The following is a 25,517-nucleotide window of genomic DNA, read 5'->3' on the forward strand; positions in this document are numbered from 1 at the left end:
GAGGGAACTAGTTTCTAAAATATTTGCTAATTACATTAATTACATACTCTTTCTGTACAGGAAGTATCAAGATGATTATATGGGGAGGAGGAAGAAAGGGTGTTAAGCTAGCACATTAACAGACCAATTCCATCGTACCTTCTTCCCTTTGTTCCTGTGAAACCTATGTTTCATACACCTTAAAGATGCAAAATGAAAAAAGACTAAAGAAACTTAATTCCACACTCATGGACAAAGCACTCAGCTGAAGTCTCCCAGGTCACAGGAGCTCGTGGAACCATCTGTTTTGCCGTGGTGATAGCCTGGAAATGAGTTTAGTATCCCTAATGGTAATATAGCTTACAGGTTATCCAGCCTTGGCACCACGATCTTCTGTGTAATATTATTATTAGTATGTAGAAAGCACTTGTCACTTCTCTACAATTCAGGACAGGAAATGGAAATAGTGACATACTGGCTGTTACAATATCATATAGTCCATGCTCAACCAGTAGCTTAAACTTCTGATGTGAAGTAATCCTCAGTGAGACAGTGTGACATGCACTCACAACAAAGGATGAAAAATTTACCTTTTTCCCCCTCATTATTAAAGAAATTACTCCCTGCCTTTTTCTATATATGAGTACTTTGCAAAGTGTCTTTTTAGGAGAATTTCACTGAAGAACTGAACTATAGGGATTGCAGATGTTGGAAAAAAACCCAAGCAAAGATTAATTTATCAAAGTTATAGGAGAGTTATGACATAAGGTTTGGACTTTATTCCAGATTTAAGAGTCTGAAACTGAGCTGCCTTTTTGTCCTGCTGAAATGATTGTATCGGATGAGACAACACATCTCTAGACAGGAGGCAGCGGCTTGAGTAAGGGCTCTAGCCCAGGTTTGCCTGACCACTAGACAAAAGTTGCCCTCACAAGGTAATTGATTTTTAGTCTGTGACTGGATACCTGCTTGGAATAACACTGACATCTGGCCTTAAGTGTGGGCAGTTCTTTGTATGGAAAATAAGAGGCTGATGTTGATTTTTGCAGCACAATGACACCAAATAAGAATTCTAGCAGAAAAGGCTTACAGAGTTTGACCAACTCTTCTGAACTAGGACACATTATTTTTCAAGAGAAACGTGCATACCTGCCCTAGCATGAAGGCACAAAGACCAGTCTTGCACTAACATAAATTTATTTTTTTTCTCTTGGCTCCTAGGCCTCATGGAAAGGGCAAATGTAGAAGGGAGTGAAGGTTGCTGCCTTGTGTTCAGAGCAAGTGTTGCACAAATGCTTCTAGTGGAAGAGTATAGGATCACAGAAGTCTAATCTATGCTGTTGCATTTCTGATCTTGCCAGGAGAATATAATAATGAAAGGCCTCCTTGAACCAGGTCACTGTTGCTGTGTCTTGTGGCTTCTTTCTAGATTCAGCTTAGGAAGATTTCCAACTAAGAGAGGCTGAACTGCAAGGACTTGCCCCTTCTCCTGGATTTGGTCTCGCAGGTATTGAATTTCTAGCTGCTGCATTTCTATGATGTTCTCGCTTTCCTTCTCTGCATTCAACCTTAGGACAGCTGGGCTGGACAGCAGTTCACTGGAGGGAGCTAGAAGATAAAATCAGAGAAGACAGAGCAGAGTAACAAAGGTCCAGCTCACAGAGTTCTTTGGCATGAACAAGGAAAGGCATCTTTCAGGGCTGAAGGAGCAGAGCTAAATAGTAAGATTCTGCAACATTTAGCAGCTGCTACACCTAACATTACAATATAACAGGTACCACCAGGCAGACAAGCTGGAATGATATGGAGACGGTTCACCAAGGACAAAAAGGGCTTCTGGAATGAGTACTGACAATATGGGAATCATACAAGAAGCACTATTCACCTGTGTCTTGAATTGCCTGTTTTTTCTTGGTTAATCTTAGTGTTGACCGGAGGTCATGTACCTGGGTGTGGGCCACCTTCAGTTCTTGCCGCAAGTCATTAATTTCCTTAATCAGACTCACATTTTCCTGCAAAAACAGTATGTCCTATGAGGAAAAGCACAGGTACTATCTGGCTCAGCAATATGTATCTCCACATCGTTGGGAAGGACACTGGACAGTATAGAATCAGTATCACAAGCAGAAGATACAGGGCTATCAGTACAGTACACATTTCAGATAAGGCCACAGTAGATTTGACACAAAATATGACAGTATTCTAACTATGTTAGCTCAATAAGCTAATACTTGTTTTGCTTTTCTGACTGCAGCTGCACTCCAAGGTATCATCTTTGTTGTCAATTCCGCAGGGAAGCTCAGGTCCTTTCCTGGATTAATTAATTCAGAATTAATGCAGAGGATTTCCATTTCTCCCTCCAGTGTGTATTATTTTGCTTTTCATTTGCCACTATGTGTCTATTCACTTAAATTATCTGTATCTCCTTGCAGTTCTTCAAAGCCCTCTTCATTAGTTCTGACAGACATCACTTTCCAACACCCCTTCCAAATTATTAAGAAATAAAGCATATGGAGACTTGAGATACCTACTGCTAACATGCTGTTATGAGGAAAAGTTAGCCCTGTATTCATCTTTTGTTCTTTTTTTAGTCAGTTCTCAACCCATAAAAGTTCAATCCTCTAATTTTTTAATAGCCTACCACAAAGCATCTTGCTGCAGGAATTGTGAAAGTACAAGTGAATGTACTTTACCCATTGTTGCGACAGATTCAAAGACTTCAGCAAAAACAGTATGGGCTAATATTACTGAAGGATGATATGTTGCTCATGATTCAGAAACAGGAGCACCATTAACTAAGTATTTATCTTCTGAATTCAAGAGAAGTGGAATTCTATATTTGCCTCTTACAAAGACCCTAGCACATCAACAGCTAGTGCAAATGTTAAACAGCTGCCATTATACTCGAACCAAGAATAGCAATGATTTCAGCTACCCATGGTGGTTTTTTAGAAGTTTTGGAACACAGCACCATTCCAACCCCTTGAACTTCATCATAAATGCCAATATTTTAGAAAGATAAATGGCCAAAAGGCGTGCTTTGGGTACCTCACATAATACCAGTCTCAAGCAATAGGGAACCCACTAAAACAACAGGAGATAAGAACAAGGATTAATGACGTTTTCCTATGAAAAAGGTCTTTTCAAATCTTGATTTTTTTAAATGATAATTTTGGTTGATAGAGATAATTATGTTGCCATAAGAGATTTATGCAAGGCATAAGATTCAGTTCCATATGGTATATTTATAAAGTATTGGCACCACACAACAGAAAACTTGGTTACTTGGTTAGTAACAAAGTACAATGCTTACTGCAATTATCTGTGTATAGAGGCACTCAAGGAGTTCAAGTTGGCAGCAATAAATCAAGGTGCATGTGCATGGCAAGATTCTCAATACTTCACATGAAGACAAGTACACCAACTGTGCTTTAGTTTCCCCTCAGCTGAAAAATCACTGACTGGAGGAAGATTGTGGGATGCCTTAAGGTCTGAACTTACTGGGTAAGAACAGTTGTTCCTGCAGTGGTTGTGTTGGACTCTAAATGCAGCATGAGTTGGTGAGCTCAGGCAGCCTGCTCTCAAAACATAGCATTTTGTTGACTCTGACTTGTTTAATTCAAGTCATGAAACACAGATGAAATATGACTGCTATGCATTTATCCCAGAGCTTGATTCTGAAAGGAACACATGAAGAGGATAACTTCCAAGAATGAGTCAAGGTAACTTTCTTTTGACCAGCTTTCAGGGCTAGGTCACAGCATTTCTGTTTAGGTGTACTGTAGTCATGAACATCTCTGTAAGTTCACTGCAAGTGGCTGAATGCTGCTATCAAATTAAGATCTTGCTTTTGGTCTGTTAGACAGTATAATACATAGTATCTTGTATGAGGCAATCTGGGCTATGTAGAAATGTCTTGTCTGGTTTGCTGGGTGCTAAAAGGCTACTGGTTGACACTAATAATATTTTTCTGAAGAGGCATGCTATCCAGAGATATTAGCCTTTAATTCAATCTTTGCATTCTGACAGAAAGCTTGCACTGCAATGCAGTGACCCGCAATGAATTAAAATAAATGTTCATGGTAAAACTCATTGTCATGGGATGTTGTGGCAAAGTACCAATTGTTTCAGAAAAGGGATTGATCAAATGAATGGAGGATGAGGCCACCAGGTACAACTGCATATGATGTCTGAATGCAATCTACAGCCTAGGAAGTCCCTATAGGGCTGACTGTCACAGACAGGTAGGACATATTATAGAAGAGATCATCCTATATGTGCTTCAGTTCAAGCAGCATTACTTCAAGATTATTCAGTGTGTCTGTTCTTAGGTATCCAAGTGACAAAAGAAGCCATTACAAATACAGAAGGCTGGAGGGAAAACTAGTAGTCTAACAACAAGCGACTTGCCGATTGGTAAGAATAATTAAAATTATCTTGACAGTTCTAATCATCTGTTGCAGCAGTCACTAGTGTAATGTACCTATGAATAGTCACTCAAAGAGGAATGCAAAACTCTGAAAAAGTAAGCACAACTAAGGAATAATAGAAATACAGAGCTAGAAGGCCGCCAAGATGTCATTTACTTTTTCAAAGCAAGTCCTGACAGAAGTTTGTCTAAACTAGTCTTAAAAGCCCCCTGTGAAGGACTGGAAGACCATGATAATTCCTCCTGGCTGTAAAGTCTCATTAATCTACTAGACTTCAGAGAAATGCTTTTGCTTTGAAGAAACCAGGCTGGTTAGAACCTTTGATATCTTCATCTTCCAGATGTTTTATTAATTCGGTTTTAATCATCATTTCATGTTAGGCTTACTGATCCAAGACATCAAGTATTATCATTATGAGCACCATCTGTCACCCTATTCCAGCAAGGAAATTCTTCAGGTTATTTTCTGAAGCCATCTCCTTTTGTGCCATAGGAAACATCTAACTCACAGAAAGAGTGAAAAATTAAAACAGGGCCAGGGAAGAAGATCACTGCTGCCTAGACCTGTGTCTGGTTTCAGCTGGGATAGTGTTAATTTTTCTTCTTAGCAGCTAGAATAGTGCTGTTTTGGATTCAGTATGGGATTTGGTATGAGAATAATATTGATAATACACTGATGTTTTCAGTTGTTGCTAAGAGATCAAGGACCTTCCAACTCCTCCTGTCCTGCCCGTGCACAGGTGTACAAGAAGCTGGGAGGGAGCAGAGCCAAAGCCCTGGACCCAAACTGGCCAATGAAAATTCCGTATCATGTAGCGTCATGCTCAGTATATAAAGGAAGGTTGTCTGAGAATGAGGGGGTTCTCTCTTGCTTCCAGGACTGTGATTGTGGGATCTTGGTATTTCAGGATCACTAGCTGGGTATCAGTCAGTGGGTGGTGAGCAATCGCATTGTGCATTACCTGTTTGTCCTTTCTATTACTGTTATTGTTTTATTTTTATTGCAATTATTAAACTGTTTTTATCTCAATCTACGAGTCTCCCTTTACTGCTCCAATTCTTTCCCTCATCTCCTGGGCGGGGGAGGTTGTGCAAGCCGCTGCGTGGTGTTTGGCTGCCAGCCGGGTTTAAACCACAACATCCCGAAGAAGAACTATAAATAAATAGCAAAGAACAGATGACTTAGGAGGGGACTGAAGTCTAATGACCCTGAGGAAGCATAATAAAGTAACAATGAAGAAAGGGCTAGTAAGGGGAAAAGGAAATGCTGACTGAGCAGAAGAAGATCATGGTAAGAAGAGACTGTAGAAGAGCTGTCCTAGGATGTTTGCTGTGGGGCTTTAGACCCTTTCACTCCGGATGAAAACAAATTGTATCTTTGGCCCCCCCAGTCATAAGTTCACCTTGCCTTGTAAGGAACAAAGATTCTGAGCAAGAGATCTTGGTACAAATAGGCATATTTATCATGTGTTTCTGAACTTCCTCGAAAAACCTGGATGTGAAAAGCAGAAAGTTCTTCTGAATTCAGACCAGTAAGTGTGGGACTATGGGGCCAAAGAAAGTCGTGTGTTTTTTTTTTTATTTCCTCCAAAATTACTTCCTAAACACAACCACAGAGCAAGTACAGCTTGTCACTCACAGGTGCAAATTGATTATGATGGCAATTATAAACAGTGATTGAAATAAAAAATAAGTACATTAATTGCTTAAAAAATGTCCAGGCAGCAGAGATTCCCTATCTCCTTTTACATTATGGAGTGGGAGATAAACAAAAGTATCCACAAAACAGCAGGAATTTCTGACTTCAGAGACCTTGCTCTTTCTGTCCAGAAAATCATAGAACTTTAGTAGCTCAATGAATATTACCCTTGAATGGAAGCACTTGAAAAACTTTGGAATTTCTGGCAAGGAAGCAAACCAAAACTGTTTCAAAGTCCTAAGAAACCATAGCGGTAAGGCTACTAAAGTCTCTTTTGTGCAGATGCTTCCTTTTTCCCTCTCCATTCCACAAGGAAAAGGCTTATTACCTGCACAATGTGCATGTAAGCAGCTTGGTGGATTTCCTGATCCTTCACCACCTTCTTTTTTAAAGCTGCCAAATTCCTCTCAAGATACTCTCGCTGTCTCATGTACTCCTGCTGCAAATCTGTGTCTGCTGCTTCAGTCTCCACCTGAGGGGGCACAGCATGTTGCCTCAGTAATTACACTACCAAAGAAATTCATCTGCAAGGAGAAGGCAAAGGCCCTGACTCACCAAGTCTGATTGGTTCACATACTTCCTGTAGAGCTCACGGATCCCATCCTTTATTTTTCTGGAATCCTGAATGAAGCCCACACAATTATGAAGATCTGTTTTAAATCGTTTGATGAAAGTTTCCATATTTTGCTTCTGCAAGAATGATGTAGGTACATTCTTAATTGACTCATCAGAGCACTCTTACCATGTGCAATTTTTTATAAAGTCTATTAGAACTGGAGAAAGCTCTCATATACTTTACTTCCACTTAATTTTAAAAAAAAAAAATCATTAAAAAATCCGCTGGGGATGTGAGCACTACACGTTGAAGAGCAGTGATAAGTTTCAGCAGTAATAATAATCCAAGATAATTGCATTAGGTAATGTAAGTGCCAGCATCCAGAGATCTCATCTGAAAACAAGTGGCTTATTACCATGAATGCTGTCCCCCACTGTCCTTTCCCAAACAACTTACGTTCTTATTTAGAAACAACATGCAAACAGTTAATGAGAGAAGGCAAGGGACAAAACACGTATCAGACACATGCACAACTGATGACTTAATCAAGATTGTCTTCTCATTCTCACTTGGTTTCTACCAGGCCCCTCTACCTGCTTCCTCCGTCCTGCACCGCCTGCTAAGCTCCTTCACCTTCACTTGCTGTCCCTTTTCCTCCCTCATGACTTGACGTGCTTGTTGTCAAACACAAGGGATCCTTGTCTCCTCCATTAATAAGCTCACCCTTAATTTCATCCTACTAATGCCTACATATCATTGTAGGTGGTAGCCTATGTGCTGCTCCTGTTTAAGCCAAGTATCCCCAGATTTCAAGCTTGGGCAGGAAAGGGTAGTCAGTTGAGCACTTGCCTCATTGCTCTGTTAAAGCCAGGAGAATATGTGTTGATTGGAAAAACTAACACATAAATAACTGTATTTTTAAAAATATCAATTCTCTAACCTGGTTGCAGGCTTGGAAGTTTTCTGTCTTTGTCCCGATTGACCAGAGACTCTCCTGGCCCTTGGACACAGTACCCCTGAAGTACCTGTTTGCTCAGATTAATGCTTCTGCAGTGTTCTGTCCCCACAAACTTCATTATGTAGGACCTGCACAGTGGTTGTACCCCATACCTTCTGCCTCTCTCTGTGCATCTTGCTATTAGTTGCTTTTAGTTTCTGTTGCAGTTGTGTGATGTTCAGCTTCAACTGTGTGCTCTCCCTGTGGAATCGTTCCAGCTCCCCCTCCATCTGAAAGGAAGCAGGAGGAGGAAATCAGGACTAAAAGGAGACATGAAAAAACAACACATAACAGGAAAACCAGAGACTGGAAATACAGACTTGAGGGAGGATATCCCCCTTCAGGCTGAATTACAACACGAAAAAAGTCAACTTTGGAACAACACTGCCCTCTGTCAGAATATACAGAAAGCACAAAAATGGATATTCAATTGAGTTACAGGTATTTAAGTGATGTGATGTCCCTTCATTTCCTTGAGCTGAACTGAACCTTTACTGTTGCATCTGAATAAAAATGGGTGAGATTGAAATTAACAGTCAATACTGGAAAGAGTAAGTGCAACAATAAGAAAAAACCTGACATTGAAAAGAAACAAATACATTGTAAAGCTGTGGGTACGTATGTAGAACACAGGCAAAAAAAGCAATAATGGTACTACAGCATTTATTGGCATAAGATGGTGACCAGAAGAGAGAACAGGGCATTCATCATGCTAGTCTGACACACATACACATTTTTCATTAGTTTGCATTTTATTTAAAAGGCCTTTTTCTGAATAAACAGACTTATGAAAACTATTAGGTCACTGATTAGCTATGTCACCATAGTCCTAATTTGGCTGAGCTAAAGCTACATCTATGGAGAGATCACAGTAAGTTTCTATCATAAATAAGTTGCCTCAATGAATTTTCTGCAAGCTAAGTCTGAATACATGGAAGTTTTCCACGGATCAGCTGATGAACAGTATTTTGTCAATGTACTAACCCCTAAACAGTGATGTGTGCATAAATTTGCAACTTTCTGAGAGGAGTTCACTCTCCCTCCAGATCAGTAAAGGCAGTGTCTTGCAAAGTCTACAGGTTACATGGAGGGCAATCACATAAGGACAAGATCTATTTTTAAGCAAAACTGATACTACTCAGACTCTAGAATTAAATACTGAAACAGGAGCTTAAATCGATCACTGGTAGCATGTGATAGAAAATTAAATGGCAGCTATCGTGCGCAAATATTATTAGCTGTAAATAGTATCAGTGCTATGTATCCTTGAAAGAAGTCAAGGAACAGGGTGGAGTCTTCCATGGAACTTGCCAAGTCATCTTTGTATTCAAACAAAGGGCTTAGTAGCAGAGGCCAAATGAGTGTTACTCACCTCACGGATCTGCTCCTTCATCGTTTTAATATCATCTTCACGTGACTCTATTTGCTTCTTAAACTCCTCTATTCTGTAATCCAGTACAAATCTGAACTTTTCGAGTTCCTGATTTTTCTTTTTTAGGTCATATATATGCTTCTCCTGGGAGAAATAGGTAGAGAGATCTGAATCAGACACAGAACTCTCAAACATCCCTAGGACAAGGCACAAACATGATAGAGGCAAAAACAGCAGTCACAGATCTAGTGGAAGACTGAACTTCAGTTGCACATCTACACAGACTGAGTGGGAAGGACCGGGGCAAATAATGCAGAGAGCCATCTACAGATCCCAGAACAGGGGACAAGAAACTCAACATCCTGAACTTGAGCTCCCTAAGAAAAGCTTAGAATGTAAACTAAAAACTAAAATCCCAAACTAAAGATAGCAAATTCTTTAAGTTAAAACTGAGTTTCCAGTCATGTGATATTATTACAACATGATACCATTATAATAAATATCTGTATTACATTAAGGGAGGGTGACTTTGATCTCAGCCAATTGTCCAGTTCCTCACCTTGTCCTGGATAGTGTCGGCTCTCTCTTGAATTTCTGTCTTCAGTGCCAAGATGTCATTCTCCAGTGACTTAATAATGCCTTGCAGCTTCTGCTGTTCCAGTCTCATTTCCTCAATGTCCCCGTTTCGTTCCTTGAGCTCTTTCTGTAGGCTCTTCAACTAGAGAGGCAAACAAATAAGAACTTAACAGTCTCCAAAAGCTGTGCACAACTTAGCCATTCTACTCTGTAAGACACTTTGTAGACAGTGTGGGATAAAAGATATCAAACTAAGACATGATGAAGAAGCATCACATCACTTAATTACCTGGAACTCAAAAGGGGACTGAATATCCATTTATGCATTTTCTGTATATTCTGACAGAATACTCACTGCACTACAAGGAATCAAAGAATTTGCATCCAGAAACAAGAAGGGTATGGATATTATACCGAAGCATCAGCTTCAAATAACACTCAAGCCAGGGAAATTATTTTCAGATGATCACTTGTCATGCATCTCTAAAGATGTCAAAAGTAGACTGGAAGGGTGCCTAGTTCATAGCTCTTGGGTACCCTCAAAATCCCCACCTCAGTACTAAGATCTGTAAAGCCAAGAAAGTTGGAACCAAGGAATGGTGCTGGTCAAACTGTGAGGACCCATGAAGAAATTCCTCGTGTCTAAAAGACAATGCAACTGAAGACAGTACCATGATAATAGAAGGTATGAAGGGAGAGAACCTATCTGTCTCCAGATAGATACTGAAGGGACTGAAAAGAAAAAATATCTCTCTAACATCCTTAGGCAAATGTAATGCTCAGCCAGTAAAAGAGCTAAAAGGTTTTATGCCTCCTTAAAAATCCTCGTAAAACCAATAAAAAATGATGATGCACACAAAACACATAGTGTTTATTGCATCACATGAAGCAGTAGAAGTATTTTCCTAGCAAAGCAATGCATTAGATCTTGGAAAAATGAAAAGGTTCATTTCTTTCCCATCGTAGGATGAACAATATTATTATTTATAATTTAAAACCATGTAAGATAAAGGAAAATGTCCTAATAAAAACACACCTCCTCTATCATCTATCTTGAATCACATCAGCAATACAATCAGCACACAGCTGCTTCTTCTGCCCAAATATTCTAAAACATTCAAACTGATATAAGAAGGAGCTACTGTTCTCAGATGAAATACCACATTTTTACAGACTAAGTTTTCAGACTAAACTGACGTGCCATTAATCGCATTCAATCCTCAGCTATGGGACTCCATGTGCAGGTCTGATCCTACCACAGAATAAGACATACCCTTTTATTCATGACTCCTATTTCTCCTTTCAGTTGCAGGTTTGATGCCTTTTCTTCTGAGAGCTGTCTCTCATACTTGACTTTGATTTCCAGGATTTCTCGGTCTTCATCTTCTTCAATTTGTTTCTTAATTTCTTCATGTGCTTGAAGCTGCCGCCTCATATCCTCCTCTGTCTGCAGTTAAGGAAAGCAAACATTAGAGAAGACAACAGTAAGACACCAATAAAGAAGAGGAGAATTCTTTATTTGTAACTGTGTTTCTCTTGGGAGTATCTATGTATCTCATGAGTGGACTCTTCAATTGCAGCAATATCATTTAATGATCTTAACATCTTAGGGGATTAAAGTAACTTTAAAAACTGTTAAGGCAAACATAAAAATTCTTTAAAAAATTTCTTCTTTAGGCTTGGTTTCTTCAAGTTAGGAACCTGGCCTAACATCAACAAACTTGTTCTGGCTGCAGAAAACGCAAACATGAGTAACACTTGAGATCTTTCAAAACTGCTGTTTCTGATGCATTAGGACCAATAACCACACAGGTTTGCATCAGTCTCTGTATGCCTCTCCTCTCACATTCATTCCTCACATTCTTTCCAAATTGGTATTGCAACATAGGGCTGCTAACAGTAATGTTGATAGAATTTATTGGCTTTAGATATGTAAGTATCGGGTATCTGGCTGCCCTCTGTCAAGCCAAGTCTTTGACCTCAATGTGCAGGAGTTTCTGAAGTATACAGGGTTTTTCTCTTTGTTCCCCAAATTAGGCAGGCAGGAACCTCAGGGACTCAGGAATGGAATTCACCATTTTAGAAATGTTATCTCTTCACTAGAACAAGGTGATTGAATCTATTTTTCTTCAATTACAGTAAATGTATCATCTAACCCACATTAATAAACAGAAATTATTGGATCTAGGAGACAGAGAGGTGAATCTGAGAATGCCCAAGGATATTAATCTTAGCAGGTTACTTACTGAAGATATGAAGCCCAGAAAAGTTGGTAACTCAGCTGGGTTTTCCTCATTACTATTCTACCACCTGTTAACATATTTCCCCAAGGTTACAAGCAGATTAGGATTTGCATGGAGGGAGCCAGCCTCTCCTGCCCTAGGGAACACTTTATCACAGTTGGAGAAAAACTTAAGTCAATAATTCAAACTGCAAATCAAGTTTCCTACCTCTTTCAGCAGAACAGATTTCTCATTAAGTTTTTCCTCGTAATATTCTGTTAGCTCCCTCACAGCCGTGCTTTTGCTTTCCTCCAAATTGTGCAATTGTTTCTCGTATTCCTCCTGTATCCTCTGGGATTTCACTTGCAGCTCCTGGTATTTCTCATTTTCCATTAAGAGTTTCTGATTACTGTCAGATTCTGGAAACAGGAAACATATGGAATGGCTAAAAGTAGCAGAAGATAGGTGTATCCTATCCTTCTACAGTCATCAATGTCTTATTCTCTATTTTCTTTTTGGCAGCTGGTTACAATTAAGTTACACTAGAAGCACTTCATCACTTTCTTCTTCAAATATACAGGGGTTTTAGACTCTGTGGCCATACAAAATTTTACATCAGAAAACCATCTCTTGAGTTTCCTGCTCTTCCTTTTACTTACCACTTCATTAATAATACCTGTTCCAAAGCCGTCATTCACCTTTCTCAGCTGTATTTCTGAATATTCTGCTATAACCCTGCTTGCTGCATCGGGACAGAATGTTGTTCTGTTCCAGCTTGAACAAATCTAAAACCTACACCAAAATCTCCCACTCCGCCATTACAACAAATTAATAACAGCTAATTTAGGCATTCCCTTGAGATGGCAACCATGGCAAAGTTGTATAAGCAAAACGATTACAGAGTATGAGTAGGCAACAGATTAATTTATGCGTGGGCTTGCTTTTTGGTACTAATTTGCAGTATTTCTGTTTTATCTTGATTATGAATCTGGGGTCCAGGTATTTCCATGTTGTGTGCATTGTACATTAGCCTCCTTGCTGAGCAGTATGGCCTCAGTATTCTTGCACAGTGTACTATAAGATAAATGAAGAAATTACTAATCTCAAAACCCAAACATCTAAGATACAGTGCCCATGTGCAAATTCGCATCATGGACATGTGTGTGGTGCAGTTTATACAAATGTTTGATCTGCAATATCTATGACATACATGCATTTTTCCTTGTACTTGTACTGTAGTAGTCAATCCCTGTCACATTACTTGCTCTGAAGCTAATGCACTTCCTCCAGATTCTAGTTACAAACACTTGTTATAGTCTAACCTAGCTGTTGCACCTCCCTGGCCTGTTTATTCATCAGCTCAGACAGTTGAAACTGGTGTTGTAGCTCCTGTTTTTCTTTCTCTGCCTGTAAAATCTGGGGAAAAAATAAGAAAAATATGTTTTAATTTGAAACTAGGCAAAGCAGTGTCAAATTGTTCGTGCTCTTGCTCACGGTAGGGAACACATACACAACAGAATTTGTTTGAAGTCTCTCACCAAAATTCAGGTGCCATGTGTCACTAAGCCAAGTTTTCCCGGAGATTAGTTTGTTACGACAAGTTACAAAACTATGGAAAGCTAAGGGAAAGTAGCAAATGGAGATCCTATAATACAGGGTACTGTACAATCCCAATCTAACAAGAAAAGTTTGCGAGGTACAAAAGCCTCCGCTTCTTTGCGTGTGCCTGCTTGAGGAGAATTTGCAGTTCCACAAATTGTTGTCCTGATATTAAAGTTCAAGCTGCTTGCTGTCTCACTTGAAGCAACCTTGAGGTCCTAAAGCACTGACATTTGCATAGAATGGCATAAACCTAAGCAAAAGTGAGTTCTGAATGTCATTTGCTTGGAATGTCTGACTACCACTACAAATGACTTAATCTTCTAAAAAAGCACAAAGAACTGGAACAAGAAAATGAGTGAGAAGTTTCTCAGAAAAGTTGGGAATTGTACCATAGGTACAATTTTTTCACTTTCTTCTCATAACAACTGTATGGGTCTTGCACAAGCAGAAATACTCCATTTGCCTGCTGGACACAACAACTAGAAAGGTTAGCCCCAAGCCTGTCCAAATCTGTCGTTCAGTTTAATCTTAACACATACTGATACTCAGACAGGAAGTACAACTTGCCTGCCTAGAAAACTTTTATTCACCTTCAGAGGCATTTGCTTGCAAGCCTGTAATCAACAAGCCTGAAGAAGTTTCAGCATAGCTGAGATTATTATAACTCTACAGCCAAGCGCTACCTATGAAAAGACCTGAAGAACCACAGAAGAAAACCAGCACAGATAAAACACAGGTAGAGGGATCTATAGGAATTGAAGTGGCTTTCCTGTAAAAAGTCAAGCTGTACAAAAATGAGGAAAAACAGAAAGGTTAAAACTCAGGTTACTTAAACGCAAAAACCACAATGAAAAAAGCCAAAGAGTCTGAGGAACTACTTGAAGAAAATATTAAAATGAATAATTAAACTTCCTCAAAAAAATCAAAATCAGAAACCTCCCAGAACATTTGTAGGGTCAAGAGACAAGATAGGTATAAACGGAGCACTTGGAAATGACAAGACCATAAAATAATAAAATTCATAAGTAACCTGGCAAGCTTTCATACTGGAATCCTTCTTTATGTGGAGTCAAACTGAAATACTGCTTGAAGGGACTATGTACAACTCGACAAAATAAAGAGTAACAAATCACCAGGACAGGATAATATTAATCCAAAAGCTCGAAAAGAACATGAACTGACAGAAATGAATCATGTGATATGTAATCTCTCATTTCAAGCCATCTTACTGCCAGAGAAACGGCTATTGGATCACTTGCCTTTTAACTCTAAAAAGGGTCCAGAAATACAGCTCAGAAATCTGGTGTGTGCACCAGACAGATGGACAGAACAGAATTAACACACAGAGATAAGTAAGACATTGGGAAGAATTATCGCAGCTTTTGCCTTTCAGGGAAGTCCACAGACCACAGAGAAATCCATAAACACATGAACAGAAGAAATCCAGGGAATATATCTTACTTCTATTTTCAAAAAGCATACAAGACACGTCAGGAGACGTTCTTAAAAAAGCTAAGCAGCCAGGGCATAAAAAAGGCGGCATTAAGAAGAACAATTGTTGGATCCTGCAGCAGCTGCAACCTTATATGTGACAGAGCTTTTAAGGCATGGTCCCATTTCTACTTCAGGGTGATACAGCTTACTGATCCTTGGTCTCAGTCCGCATTTATTGCTGGAACTGTTTTTATGTGAAGATGCTTATAGGCTACCTAGGAGAACTCTTGCATCCCCTTGTACTTACAAGATACTTGACTCAAGGGTAGCTTCATGCTTTACACATATCAAGAACATCTTTATTGGAAAGGAATGCTTCATTTTTCAGATGTTTTATGGCATTCATACATATATAATGCAATCTTGAATTCAACTCTTCAGTGAAAGATTTCTTGGTATTTGGTTCTGCAATATGAATCATACCTGGTGTTTGGTTTTAAGGGAGCCTATTTCCTGAGCGAAATTCTCTTCTAATTCCTTTATTTTTTCATTACAGTACATGTCCTTGAGATGTAGCTGGTAATCATTTTCTGTCTGCAGCTCTTTCACACGAATCTGCAGGTCTAGCATTGCCTGACTCTGTTAGGACATGAATGAGAAGACAGTTTTAATGGGTATTATTTGCCATTAGCAACAGCTTGTTAAGGATGTTTTATTTACATGCACATATTTATGAAAGACAGCCTTTGCAGAGAATTTTCAGACAGACCAAGAAGAAGTTCCAGAAGTAAGGTTCCTTTGTTATCTTACAAGATGGTTTATAGAAATGCAGCTTCTGACTTCTCTACTCCATTAAAACTGCTTTCAAAGGATTGGGGAAAGTACTAGAGAAAAGTCTAAACTTTTCTCCACACTCACTGTTCATACAATGCAGTTTGCATATTAACAAGCAGCTGTAGCTACTTGCTGTAACTTCTTTTTATGACAAAAGCCATGCAAGCCCTCTTGAACAGAAGGCCATATAGGAACAGCTAGTCACAAACATCATGCAAACGTACTAGGAAACCTACGGTTCATGTTCACAAGTTGCTCCTCCTACCTTCTCTTCTATATCTGCTCTCATGATCAGAACTTCCTCAGCATACTCAACTTCCTTTTCCCATTTCAGTATCCCATCTCCTTTATCATACACTTTCCAGATAAATATAGAGCCATCCTCTGAAGCAGTCAGCAGAAATAGGTCATCACTTGTTACGGACATCTTAGAATGAAGAGGCAACAAAAGAATAGTAGAGACAAGGAAGAATGGAGACACAGTTTGATTTTATACCAAATTTTTCTTCCCACCCACATACTCCCTGTCATTTCTACCACGGAAAGTCAACAGTGGAAATATTTACACAGCCCCAATACCAACATTTTGATTATGTCCATGCTCCACCCTGGTCCAAACAACAGGGGAAGGGAAGATAAAGAACATGTGAAGTCACTAGATCCACTTCTGCTCTCAAAGCTGTAGGAAGATTTTTTAAAACCTGGAACAGAAAAGACCTTCTAGACAGTTATAGCACAGACGGGCAATTTATACGACAATTCCAAAGGTCTCTAGCTTTTTTCTTTGACGAGTTGTTTGAGCAACAGATGGCTAAACATTTTCTTCTGAATCTGCAAATAAGCTCACCAAGAACTATCTAGTAATAACTGCTGTCACCTTCTACAAACTCCCTGTGACTGCATGGCCTGGCATAGAGTACCTGGGAGTTGACACAGCCTATGAATGAGGTGAAAGTAGAGTTCCAGTACCTGAGGTTCACAGCCTAATGTTGGACTGTGCAGCTCTAAGTCAAGATGCTGCATTTGACAGTGATACTTAAAATGCCCAAATTATGAACAATTTTAACAAGACAGAACATGTGGCTTCCTGGAGAAAGTGCACTGAAATGTTCCGTGGTTGCAGGCTCTACTCACCTTTCAGATGCTGTTCACTAGCCTTTTAGAAATACACTCTGGTTAGCAGACCAGCAGTGCAATCTCATCTGCTCTTTACCCTGGCAGCAAGTTGCTTAATACATTTATCTCATTCCTCCTTCCATTCTCACAAGAGATTTTCAAGCCTGCATAAATCTGTCTTCCTCTTTCCAGAAACAGCTATATCAAAGTTCTCCACCAGGGATATGCCATGTGACATGTCCTGGTGCAAGCCACTTTTTAGCCAACAACAGCTTATCCAGTGACATCTATTTCTAGAGACAGGACTTCTATGAATGCTGTAATATTCATTCTCCATGTGCAGGCTCAACCTTAGTGTAACATATTATACTATGAAATGGGAAGGAGAATCAGCACTAAAGGAGATGCATGCAGCTGGTATCACAAGGAAAAGAAAGTACTCTATGTTACCTTTGTAACAGCACCTGCATGGGCCTGATACTCATTGAAATCTCTCGTCAAAGGTAATGGGTACTTCATAGCTCGAATTGTCCCCAGAGATGTACCAACAAATACCATGTGCCCGGAATGAGAAATAGCTACTGCAGTATAAACAACACCAAAAGCAGACACTTCAAGCTGGATCTAAAAAAAAAAAAAAAACCAAAACCAAAACATAAAACCCTCACATTACATTAAGTTCTCCAATACTATTTGATTACTTACTGCATGAGCAATTGTCATACCTCTGCCTGCAGCAAATAATGCAGTTAAAAGAATCTACATGCCTATAGGAGTAAAGCCATGAACAGTAATTAGTATTAAGCTAATTACTTTTATAATATAATTACTATTATAATTAGATATACACTCTTAAAATTTCAAGCCAAGTTCCACAGGTTGATCACTTCTGAAAGATGTAATGGTTATCACATACAATTTACTACTTTTCTGGAAAAAAAGAAATGCACGTAGCTTATAGTGGTAGATTCAATACACTTGTATTTCAGCAAAACAGTTGATACAATATTGCCAAGTTAGTTTGTTAGCTGGATTAGAAGACTTCTAGGTGAATCCAAGTGAAGTTATAAAAATACAAAACTACAACAAAATTTCAGGCTTCATGGTAAAGGACATAAGAACACAAGAAAAGTGTCAGTAAATATTGCAGCTATCAAAACCAGACTGATTCCTACTTACCAAATGAATGCTAAGGAAACCAAAGCACTAGTATAGTACCCTCCCCAGAGAACTTAGCAAAATCCCAGAGTGCTTGTTTGCTCACCGAAGACTCGGAAATTTCTTTGAGAGTTTGGTCAGATCCAACAGCAAAGATGATTTTGGCATCAGAAGACAGGGCAATGCTGCTGTAGATGCAGGACTTGAGCACACACTCTGACTCCCTTTTACCTGTCAACAAGTTCCACTCATACACAGCACCATGTGTGTCACAGGAGACTAATTTAGCATCATCTGTGCTCCATTTAACTGCATGTATCTGGCAAAAGCAAAACACACCAAGGAGAGGTTACAGACATACAGCATGGAGTCCTTTTACTGGTAAATCCATGACAACTTTGGAATCATACTTCTAAGTCTTACTTAAAAACCCCTAGGTGTTTCTCAACTAATTCCATTTTAGTATTTAAAAAAAACTCAGTAAGAACTACTTTATGAACACACTGTCAGGAAAAAGTTAATTTCAATAGTGAGTAGTACATTTTATTTTTATAATTTATTATCGGGATATTTTTCCTGGTTCAGCTGCCTGCCAATCATTCACCTTCAATTTAAGGACAGACTCTTTAGATGTATCTAATGCATGCATACATTGGTTTCTGACCAATGAAAACTGACTTCTGTATTTCTATTTTTAATTTTTGGGCCCATTTCTGATCCAAAATTGTACTTTACCTTTCCAAAATGCATCTTACCAAGTAGTTCTTACTTTAATGAGTTGTATAGTATAGGATTTGTTTACTAACCTTCCCACTATGTCCTTTCAGATTATTAATATTCTCAAAGGTGATGCTGGAATAAATTTGAATCACATTTCCATTAACTGCAGCAAAAAGATGGCCTCTGTTACTGAATGAACACTGCAAAAAGAACATAACCACCCATTACTGTAGATGCAGTGGACAAAAACTTTCATGCATTGAATTCCAATTACATCATCTAACATCAAACTGCTACACAAAAAGAAAACTCCGTAGCACAATTAGTCTCTTACCGCTTTCTTGATTGGTGGTTTCCCCTGTAAAATTCAGTCCTTGAATATTTCTGAGCAAACTACCCCTTGTGTTGCTTCCCAGGTCCACAGTTATGCATCAGCCTCCAGGCTTATTTTCTGATAGTCAGAATCCTTTTCTCTATGCTTTGATATCCTAAATCCTACTAGGATCTATTGGAGAGGTTTCTATCTTCCATCATGTTCTTCATCACTCTGCTCCCTCTTAACTCCCCAATTTCAATTTTGCATCACTCCTTACCTCTCTACACTTTCTCACAGAAAACTCCTTGAAAACATGCATGTCCTCATGCAGTAGGCTTATAAATCGTAGTTTGTCAGAAAACCCAACCAAACAGAAAAGGCCAGTGGGATGAAGTGATACTGTGTATGCTTCCTCCTGATATTCTTTATACAGCTCCAAAGTGCTGAAAGAGAAAACCATTGCACAGTATGGAATAGTACAAACTCCCTGTGCACGCTTGACAGGACGTTATCTGACCCGGCAAGGACACCTGCAGCTACAATGTGATCCTGCCTTGTCCTTGAGGACATATGTTGTCATTCAGTTAAGTAATGATCACACACAGATGTTAAGGGAAACAAGGGCAAATCTAAACTTTCTGGTTCACAAAGAAGGTGTGGAAGGTGCAAGAGCAAATACTTGTTTGCTGCAATATAATGAAGAAGGTAAACAAACCGCTGATTGCAAACACACACAAACATCTCTTCTGAGATTTGTTTTTCTGCCCCTCTTCCTCCAAAGAACCTTAAAAACTGGAGTAATTTTGCTTAAGAACTATGGTATGAAGCAGGAGATGGGACAACAGTATCTTAAGACAAAGCTGAATGAAATATTCCTGAAGATCTTTTTTTCCAAAACACATTAGAAGTCTGACACTTAATGGCTTAATAGAAAAGGCTTTAGATTCTTTTGGCACTGGTTTTAAAGGTATTGCATATTTACACTCCCCAAAGCATGTCAGTAAGACCATTTACATCCCACACCACACATGAATTTTACTAGAACACCAATCTAATTCATATGACATTGCTGCTGTTGTCTGCTAAATACAATATACAACAAAACAAACAGAAACAACTCTTTACTTTGTCTTGTAATTCCAGATGCGGACAGATCTATCCAGGGAACAAGTAGCAAGAATGGGTTTCCAAATACAGATGTCCAGACCAGTGATTGAAGCAGAATGCAGTGGGAAATTCAGATACGCAAAATAAGCTGCCTTCTCCTAAGAAGCAAAAAGAACATAAAAAAAATCACAAATATTTCACCGCAGGCAGTAAGTCAAGTAAGAAATCTATCATGGCTCTTTGCATACAGTAACCAAATAGATTTGAGGAAACCACTTAATCCTCTCACTGCCCCGGTCTGAACATACACAATGTTAAAAACATAACAATGTTAGTATCAGTTTTAACTTTATAATTAATAATCATGAAAAGTGATGCAGGGAAGATGTAGGCTCCACAGTTTTCATACACTAGTGAGAGCAGAACATAATTATAAGTGACCAAAGAAATGCAAGTCAATAAATAAAACTGGGCCTACAAGAATTCAGTTAAGACCATCTGGTCAGACAGACATTTAAAAATAATCAAGTGCTGAGTGATAAGCAACTTAACCAGGATGTTTAGCTAGTATATGCTGGAAGTGAAGCACCAATAAAATTTTAGGCTGCATGCAGAAAAAGGACGCGTAACTACAAAACCCTTTCCTGTAAAGATCTTCCCATACGCCTGTACACAGGTTAGGTATTTAACTCCATACAAGTCTATTTCATGATAATACATCTATCTCTTGTCTTTATATTATTTAATTCCTTTAGAGTAGGGAATGTTTTTCATTATGTTTGTCCTTCACAAAGAGGTTTCACTTCTAACTTTGACTTTAACAACTATTATTTTAGAGTAACATGAGGCTGTTCCAGCTTTATCGTGGCATTAAAGTTTCTGCATTCTACAGTGGAGCATAAACAACTGGTTACATTAAGAACCTCTCCATTAAAGCCTTACTTAAGTTGTTCAACAGTGACACACACCCTTAAACAGTCTTAACAGTGTCCTCTATCATTCTGCTGAATAACATCAGGTATTCATATGGAGGGATGCTTAAACAAGGGGCTACTGAAACACAGCTCTCAGAAGCATGCAGAGCACTTCATATCATGAGCTCTAAGGGTTCAGATGCTATTTGATGGATTTTATGAGAATGCATCATAGAAGGAGACACTGAATAGCCTGTGCCATTACAATACTCCCTTTATTGGACATGATGGATGTGGAATGTGATAAGATTACACTCACCTTCATAAGATCAGTGGAGAGCATAGTAAACATGTAAAGCTGATTTTTATTTGTGTTAACGACCATCGTTTCCTCAGAGGGGCTGAAGCATATGCATATAATGTCCTGTCTGCCTGACTTTTTCGGCTCACTGCTGAACAGGTCCTGAGGAAGCTGCACAAGAAATGCATCCCATGGGATATTCCAGGTCTCCATGTATTAGTAGTAGGCACGGACACACACACAAACTTTTGCTGTAATGCTACTCTAATAAGCATATTCATAATATCAGTAAGACAACTTGGATATTTACTAGTACATAACTACTGCAAGGCAGGGAATAGAGGACAACATAACCTAACTGTATATATAGCATTAACAGCTATATTAACAGGTATCAGAGGACATTTCAGCAGTAAACTTAAGTACTGCATTAAAGAAAAATTAAAATGGTAGCAGAAAAACATAAGAGAAAAAAACCTAGCAAGTGTCAGAATGAAAACTGCTTGAAAATTGTGATCTCAGAATAAAGGTTCTTTGTAGTGTATCATTCAGGTTGATAACAGTCTTATTACAGGGTCTTGTGCATAGGGCAGAACTGACCTTTTAGGGCCAGAGTATGAAGGCTTGACATGGTCATCAGAGTTAAATGTTCTTATTCAGAGACTGCAGTAAGTCAATGCATACAGCTCGCTATAGAACAGTTAGAAATCATACTAGATTACTTAAGAGTGCACAAGTCCCATGACAATAGCTATCATGTAATAAATATCTGAGGGGAGAAAAGTTTTGTCTTGGAAAAAAACTAGCAACATAGTTCTCCAAAACTGATGTAGACTACTTCTTAGCTCCAAGTCTCCATAAATAAAAGTTTCTTAAAGGTTTCCTGAAGTTTAGCATCTTCAAAGCACATTTTACATGTGTGAACGCAGAGATACCTTGCAGAACGACATCTGCCACTGACTTTCAGTGTGACCTCTGGCAGCTCCCTTCCTTTTGACTCACCAGACAGTTAGCTAATGTTTACAATGTAATTTAGAGATGTATTAAAAATTATTATTAATAACTGAATTGGAAGCACTCCCACCCCTCTAAAACAGGCCTCTGCTGCTTAATTGCTTGGAAAAGCTTTTTTCTCCCTACCCAGATTTCTTGACTCTCCTTGTAGACTTCCTTTTCCTTGGTCTTCTCAAACAGAAGAACAACTCCTGGGCTAGATGAACATGCAAAGCCTTTGGAATAAGCTGCAACTGCAGATATTTGAGGCAAAGAGTCCTTTTGTGAACTATTATCTTCAGAGGCCAGTCCACTAGAAACATCAGAAGAACTGCAAGCAGGAAATGCATAAAGACTTAAGAATAAAGAAGGACAAAACAAAAAATGTTTATCAGAAGCAATCAAGATATTATAACCCATGCATAAACTGGACAAAAAGGAAATAAGTGAACAGCCTGCAACTAATCCGCATGCACAATCATGAAACTATTAGCAATAGCATTTAACAGATTTACCTCTCATATTCATTTGTTGTTACATCTTCTTCTAGTTCCCTGGGTGGTTTTTTGTACTCTACACTTGTCTCCCAGTGCAACTTTCCAGTTTCAAACAAGAAAAGCTTGCCTGTGTCGGTGCCACATATAACTTCCTCCTCGGACAGCCAGGCATGGCACAAGTAGTTTTGTGGCTCTCCCTTTTGTAAATTCATCTGCTTCAAAGTTCCTTCACTGTACTTAAAAAGTTTAAAAAAGCCATTTCCAGTGATACAAACCTGTGCGTTGTCTTGAGGACTAAAGCTCACCTATGGAACAAAAGAGAGAAATTATTTTATACAACTATGTTCACAAATAAGCAAGTATTATACCTGTTCTGAAGACTTTCAGTACCAGATACAGGAAAACAAACAAAGGAAGAAGGTTCATAGAAACATACAGGAATACGGAAGAGACTAAGAAATACCCACCATAACTAAATATTGCCATTTTCCCCCCCTCAAAACTGAGTATATCAATTTTACAGAATGCTACAAATACATTAACCCTATTAAGCCAAGATGCTATGTGAATCACAATGCAATACTGAAGAGAAAGTTGTTTCTGCCCTTCAGAATTAAATGACAAAAGGCCAAAACACCTCTTTACTGCTGATTAGCAAGTTTTCTGGTACCAACCTTTCTGAAAAAGTGGGACCATTCATTCTTAAAGGCCAGCAATAAATTCTGTATTTCTATATTTCAGGCAAATATTGCCCACTACGCATATTAATTCACATAATTAGGTTTTATTTGTGAAAATAGTGGAATAGCCATCTCAATACCTAACATGAAGGATAGCAGGGTTAGTTAGACCTCATTTTTCATGCTTAATGGGACTTCAGACAGCAGTTGTCTTTACAATCACCCTACTTTCTTTAGGAATTGAGCTCATGAAGTCAGTCGTTCACCCAACCTCTGTGTGTAGCTGTATCCAGGAAAAAATGGCAGCTAGGGTCCAACCAACCCATGTACTGGAAGCTTCTTACCTACCTGCAAGAAAGATACTAAAAAAGGGTACCCAAAGCAGGATGCAGGAATAGTTTGAGTGCCACCAGTCTGCTCCTAGCCACTCTTCCTGGGCTACTCCTCTGATCTGCACATAGAACAGACTGCAGGAGGGAAAAGGTGCACAAGCATGTCGAGAACTTCCAAGATGTGTGTTACACCTACTGAGCACAGCCAATATATTTAATGAATGTTTCTGCAGGGGCACAGGGGACACATTGCACACTCACTGGCTAGTTGTACTGGCCCCATACTGTAGATCTCATGTGATATACGAGAATCTCATGTGATACAAGAGGTATGGACACGTCCATTATGGGTCAGAGCAAAAATGTATCTAGCCCAGTGTCCTATTGCTGAGGAAGGCCAACAGCAGACGCCAAGAAAGGCCACAGAAACTAGCTAAAATCTACAGTGTGGAGCCCTCTCCTCCCTCTCTTGCCCTGGACAGAAGCCACATGGCCGCAGGAAAGCGAGCTGTGCACATATCCTGCAGACTGAACCCAGGTGCTACCTGGCACCCAGTACTTGCTGAATGAAGTTTGATCCTTTGATCCAACTTTTTGTAATAGTGCAATAGGCTCCCAAAGAACCAGTCAACTGTGAATCAAAATGTTAAAAATAAGCCGCAGAGACGCTGGCACAGCTCGGTTTTGGGGGCCGGCGTGTGCACCCCCCTACCCTGGCAAGGCCGGGGGGGCCGAATGGGCCGGGGCTGCCGTGGCGGGCGGCCCTTACCTGGCAGACGCCGCTGTCCGGCGCCTCGACGCGCACCGCCGCCATCAGCCGCTGCTGCTCCCACAGCCAGTAGGTGAGGTGCCCCTCGGGGGGGGCCGTGGTGGCCGCCAGGTACCGGCAGTCGGGGGAGAAGGCCAGGGACACCGCCTCCCGCGCCGGCAGCCTGGCGGCGGCCAGCGTCCTCCGCCGCCGCGCCGGCCCCGACGACAGCTCATAGACCGTCAGGACCGGCTGCTCCGCCACCGCCTCCGAGACAGCCAGGTACCGCCGGTTGGGGCTGACGGCCAGCGCCTGCACGCCCCGGCTCTTCTCCGTGCCTGCGGGGAGGAGATGGGTCAGGGCGGGCGGGGGCCGGGCCTGGGACCGGGGCCGGGGCCGGGACAGGGGCCACCTGGGATGAACTTGTGCCATTTCTGCTCGAGGTGGAGCCGGAGGCAGCCCGCCCCCGCCGCGTGCAGCACGACCTGCTCCTCCAGGAAGCAGAGGCCGCCGCCCACCCGCGGCCGGCAGCCGAAGACGGCCACAGGCTTCACCACCACCGTCGACATCCTACGGCCGCTGCTGCCGCCGTCGCCGTGGCAACCGCGGCACCGGCACCCCCGGAAGCGGCGGCGGCGGCGCGCGCACGCGGCCGGAAGCGGCGGGAGCGGCGGCAGCATGGCGCGGCGCGGGTCCCTCTCGGACTCCGACTCGGAGGACTCCTCCCTCTCGGACTCGGAGGTGAGCCGGTGGCCGGGCCGGGGCGCGGGCCCGGCCGTGAGGCCTCCCCCGGCAGGCGCCTGGTAGGGCCGCCCGGTGTCCCCGCCGGCGGCGCGGCCTGACGTCGCCCTCTCCGCAGCTCCAGGAGGCCTTCTCGAGGGGCGCGCTCAAGCCGGGGCTCAACGTGGTGCTGGAGGAGCGGCCGAAGCGGCGCA

The 25,517-nt window shown here is 40.6% G+C and overlaps 1 protein-coding gene across 2 annotated transcripts; it reads right to left on the minus strand.

The window, feature by feature from the left end:
• Positions 1-1,159: 1,159 nt before the first annotated feature.
• CFAP57 (cilia and flagella associated protein 57) lies at positions 1,160-25,317 on the minus strand. 2 transcript variants are annotated; one of them, XM_074832289.1, is made up of 22 exons: positions 24,995-25,317; positions 24,604-24,920; positions 22,841-23,127; positions 22,473-22,656; positions 21,351-21,503; positions 20,136-20,275; positions 19,288-19,453; positions 18,781-18,894; positions 18,081-18,293; positions 17,267-17,440; positions 15,966-16,127; positions 15,350-15,505; positions 13,153-13,246; positions 12,059-12,249; positions 10,882-11,055; positions 9,592-9,750; positions 9,033-9,176; positions 7,774-7,890; positions 6,663-6,797; positions 6,436-6,579; positions 1,865-1,991; positions 1,160-1,587 (listed from the first exon to the last, which is right to left on the minus strand). In XM_074832289.1, the coding sequence occupies exons 1-22, from the start codon at positions 25,260-25,262 to the stop codon at positions 1,376-1,378; spliced, it is 3,831 nt and encodes a 1,276-aa protein (XP_074688390.1). In that variant the 5' UTR covers positions 25,263-25,317; the 3' UTR covers positions 1,160-1,375. The 2 variants fall into 2 exon arrangements, with proteins under 2 accessions (XP_074688390.1, XP_074688391.1); XM_074832290.1 differs by lacking the exons at positions 6,436-6,579; positions 6,663-6,797.
• Between the last annotated feature and the right edge of the window lie 200 nt (positions 25,318-25,517).

Source organism: Strix aluco, chromosome 8, assembly GCF_031877795.1.
Source record: "Strix aluco isolate bStrAlu1 chromosome 8, bStrAlu1.hap1, whole genome shotgun sequence".
In the NCBI taxonomy this organism is placed as follows: Eukaryota; Metazoa; Chordata; class Aves; order Strigiformes; family Strigidae; genus Strix; species Strix aluco.

Coding starts and splice junctions, on each gene's coding strand:
- CFAP57 (XM_074832289.1), bottom strand. CDS start 25,262: ATGCTGCCGCCGCTCCCGCCGCTTCCGGCCGCGTGCGCGCGCCGCCGC. Junction 9,751..10,881: donor TAGGAGTCATGAATAAAAGG/GTATGTCTTATT, acceptor TTGCCTCTCTAG/TTGAAGAGCCTACAGAAAGA. Junction 6,580..6,662: donor ATGTGAACCAATCAGACTTG/GTGAGTCAGGGC, acceptor GTGCCCCCTCAG/GTGGAGACTGAAGCAGCAGA.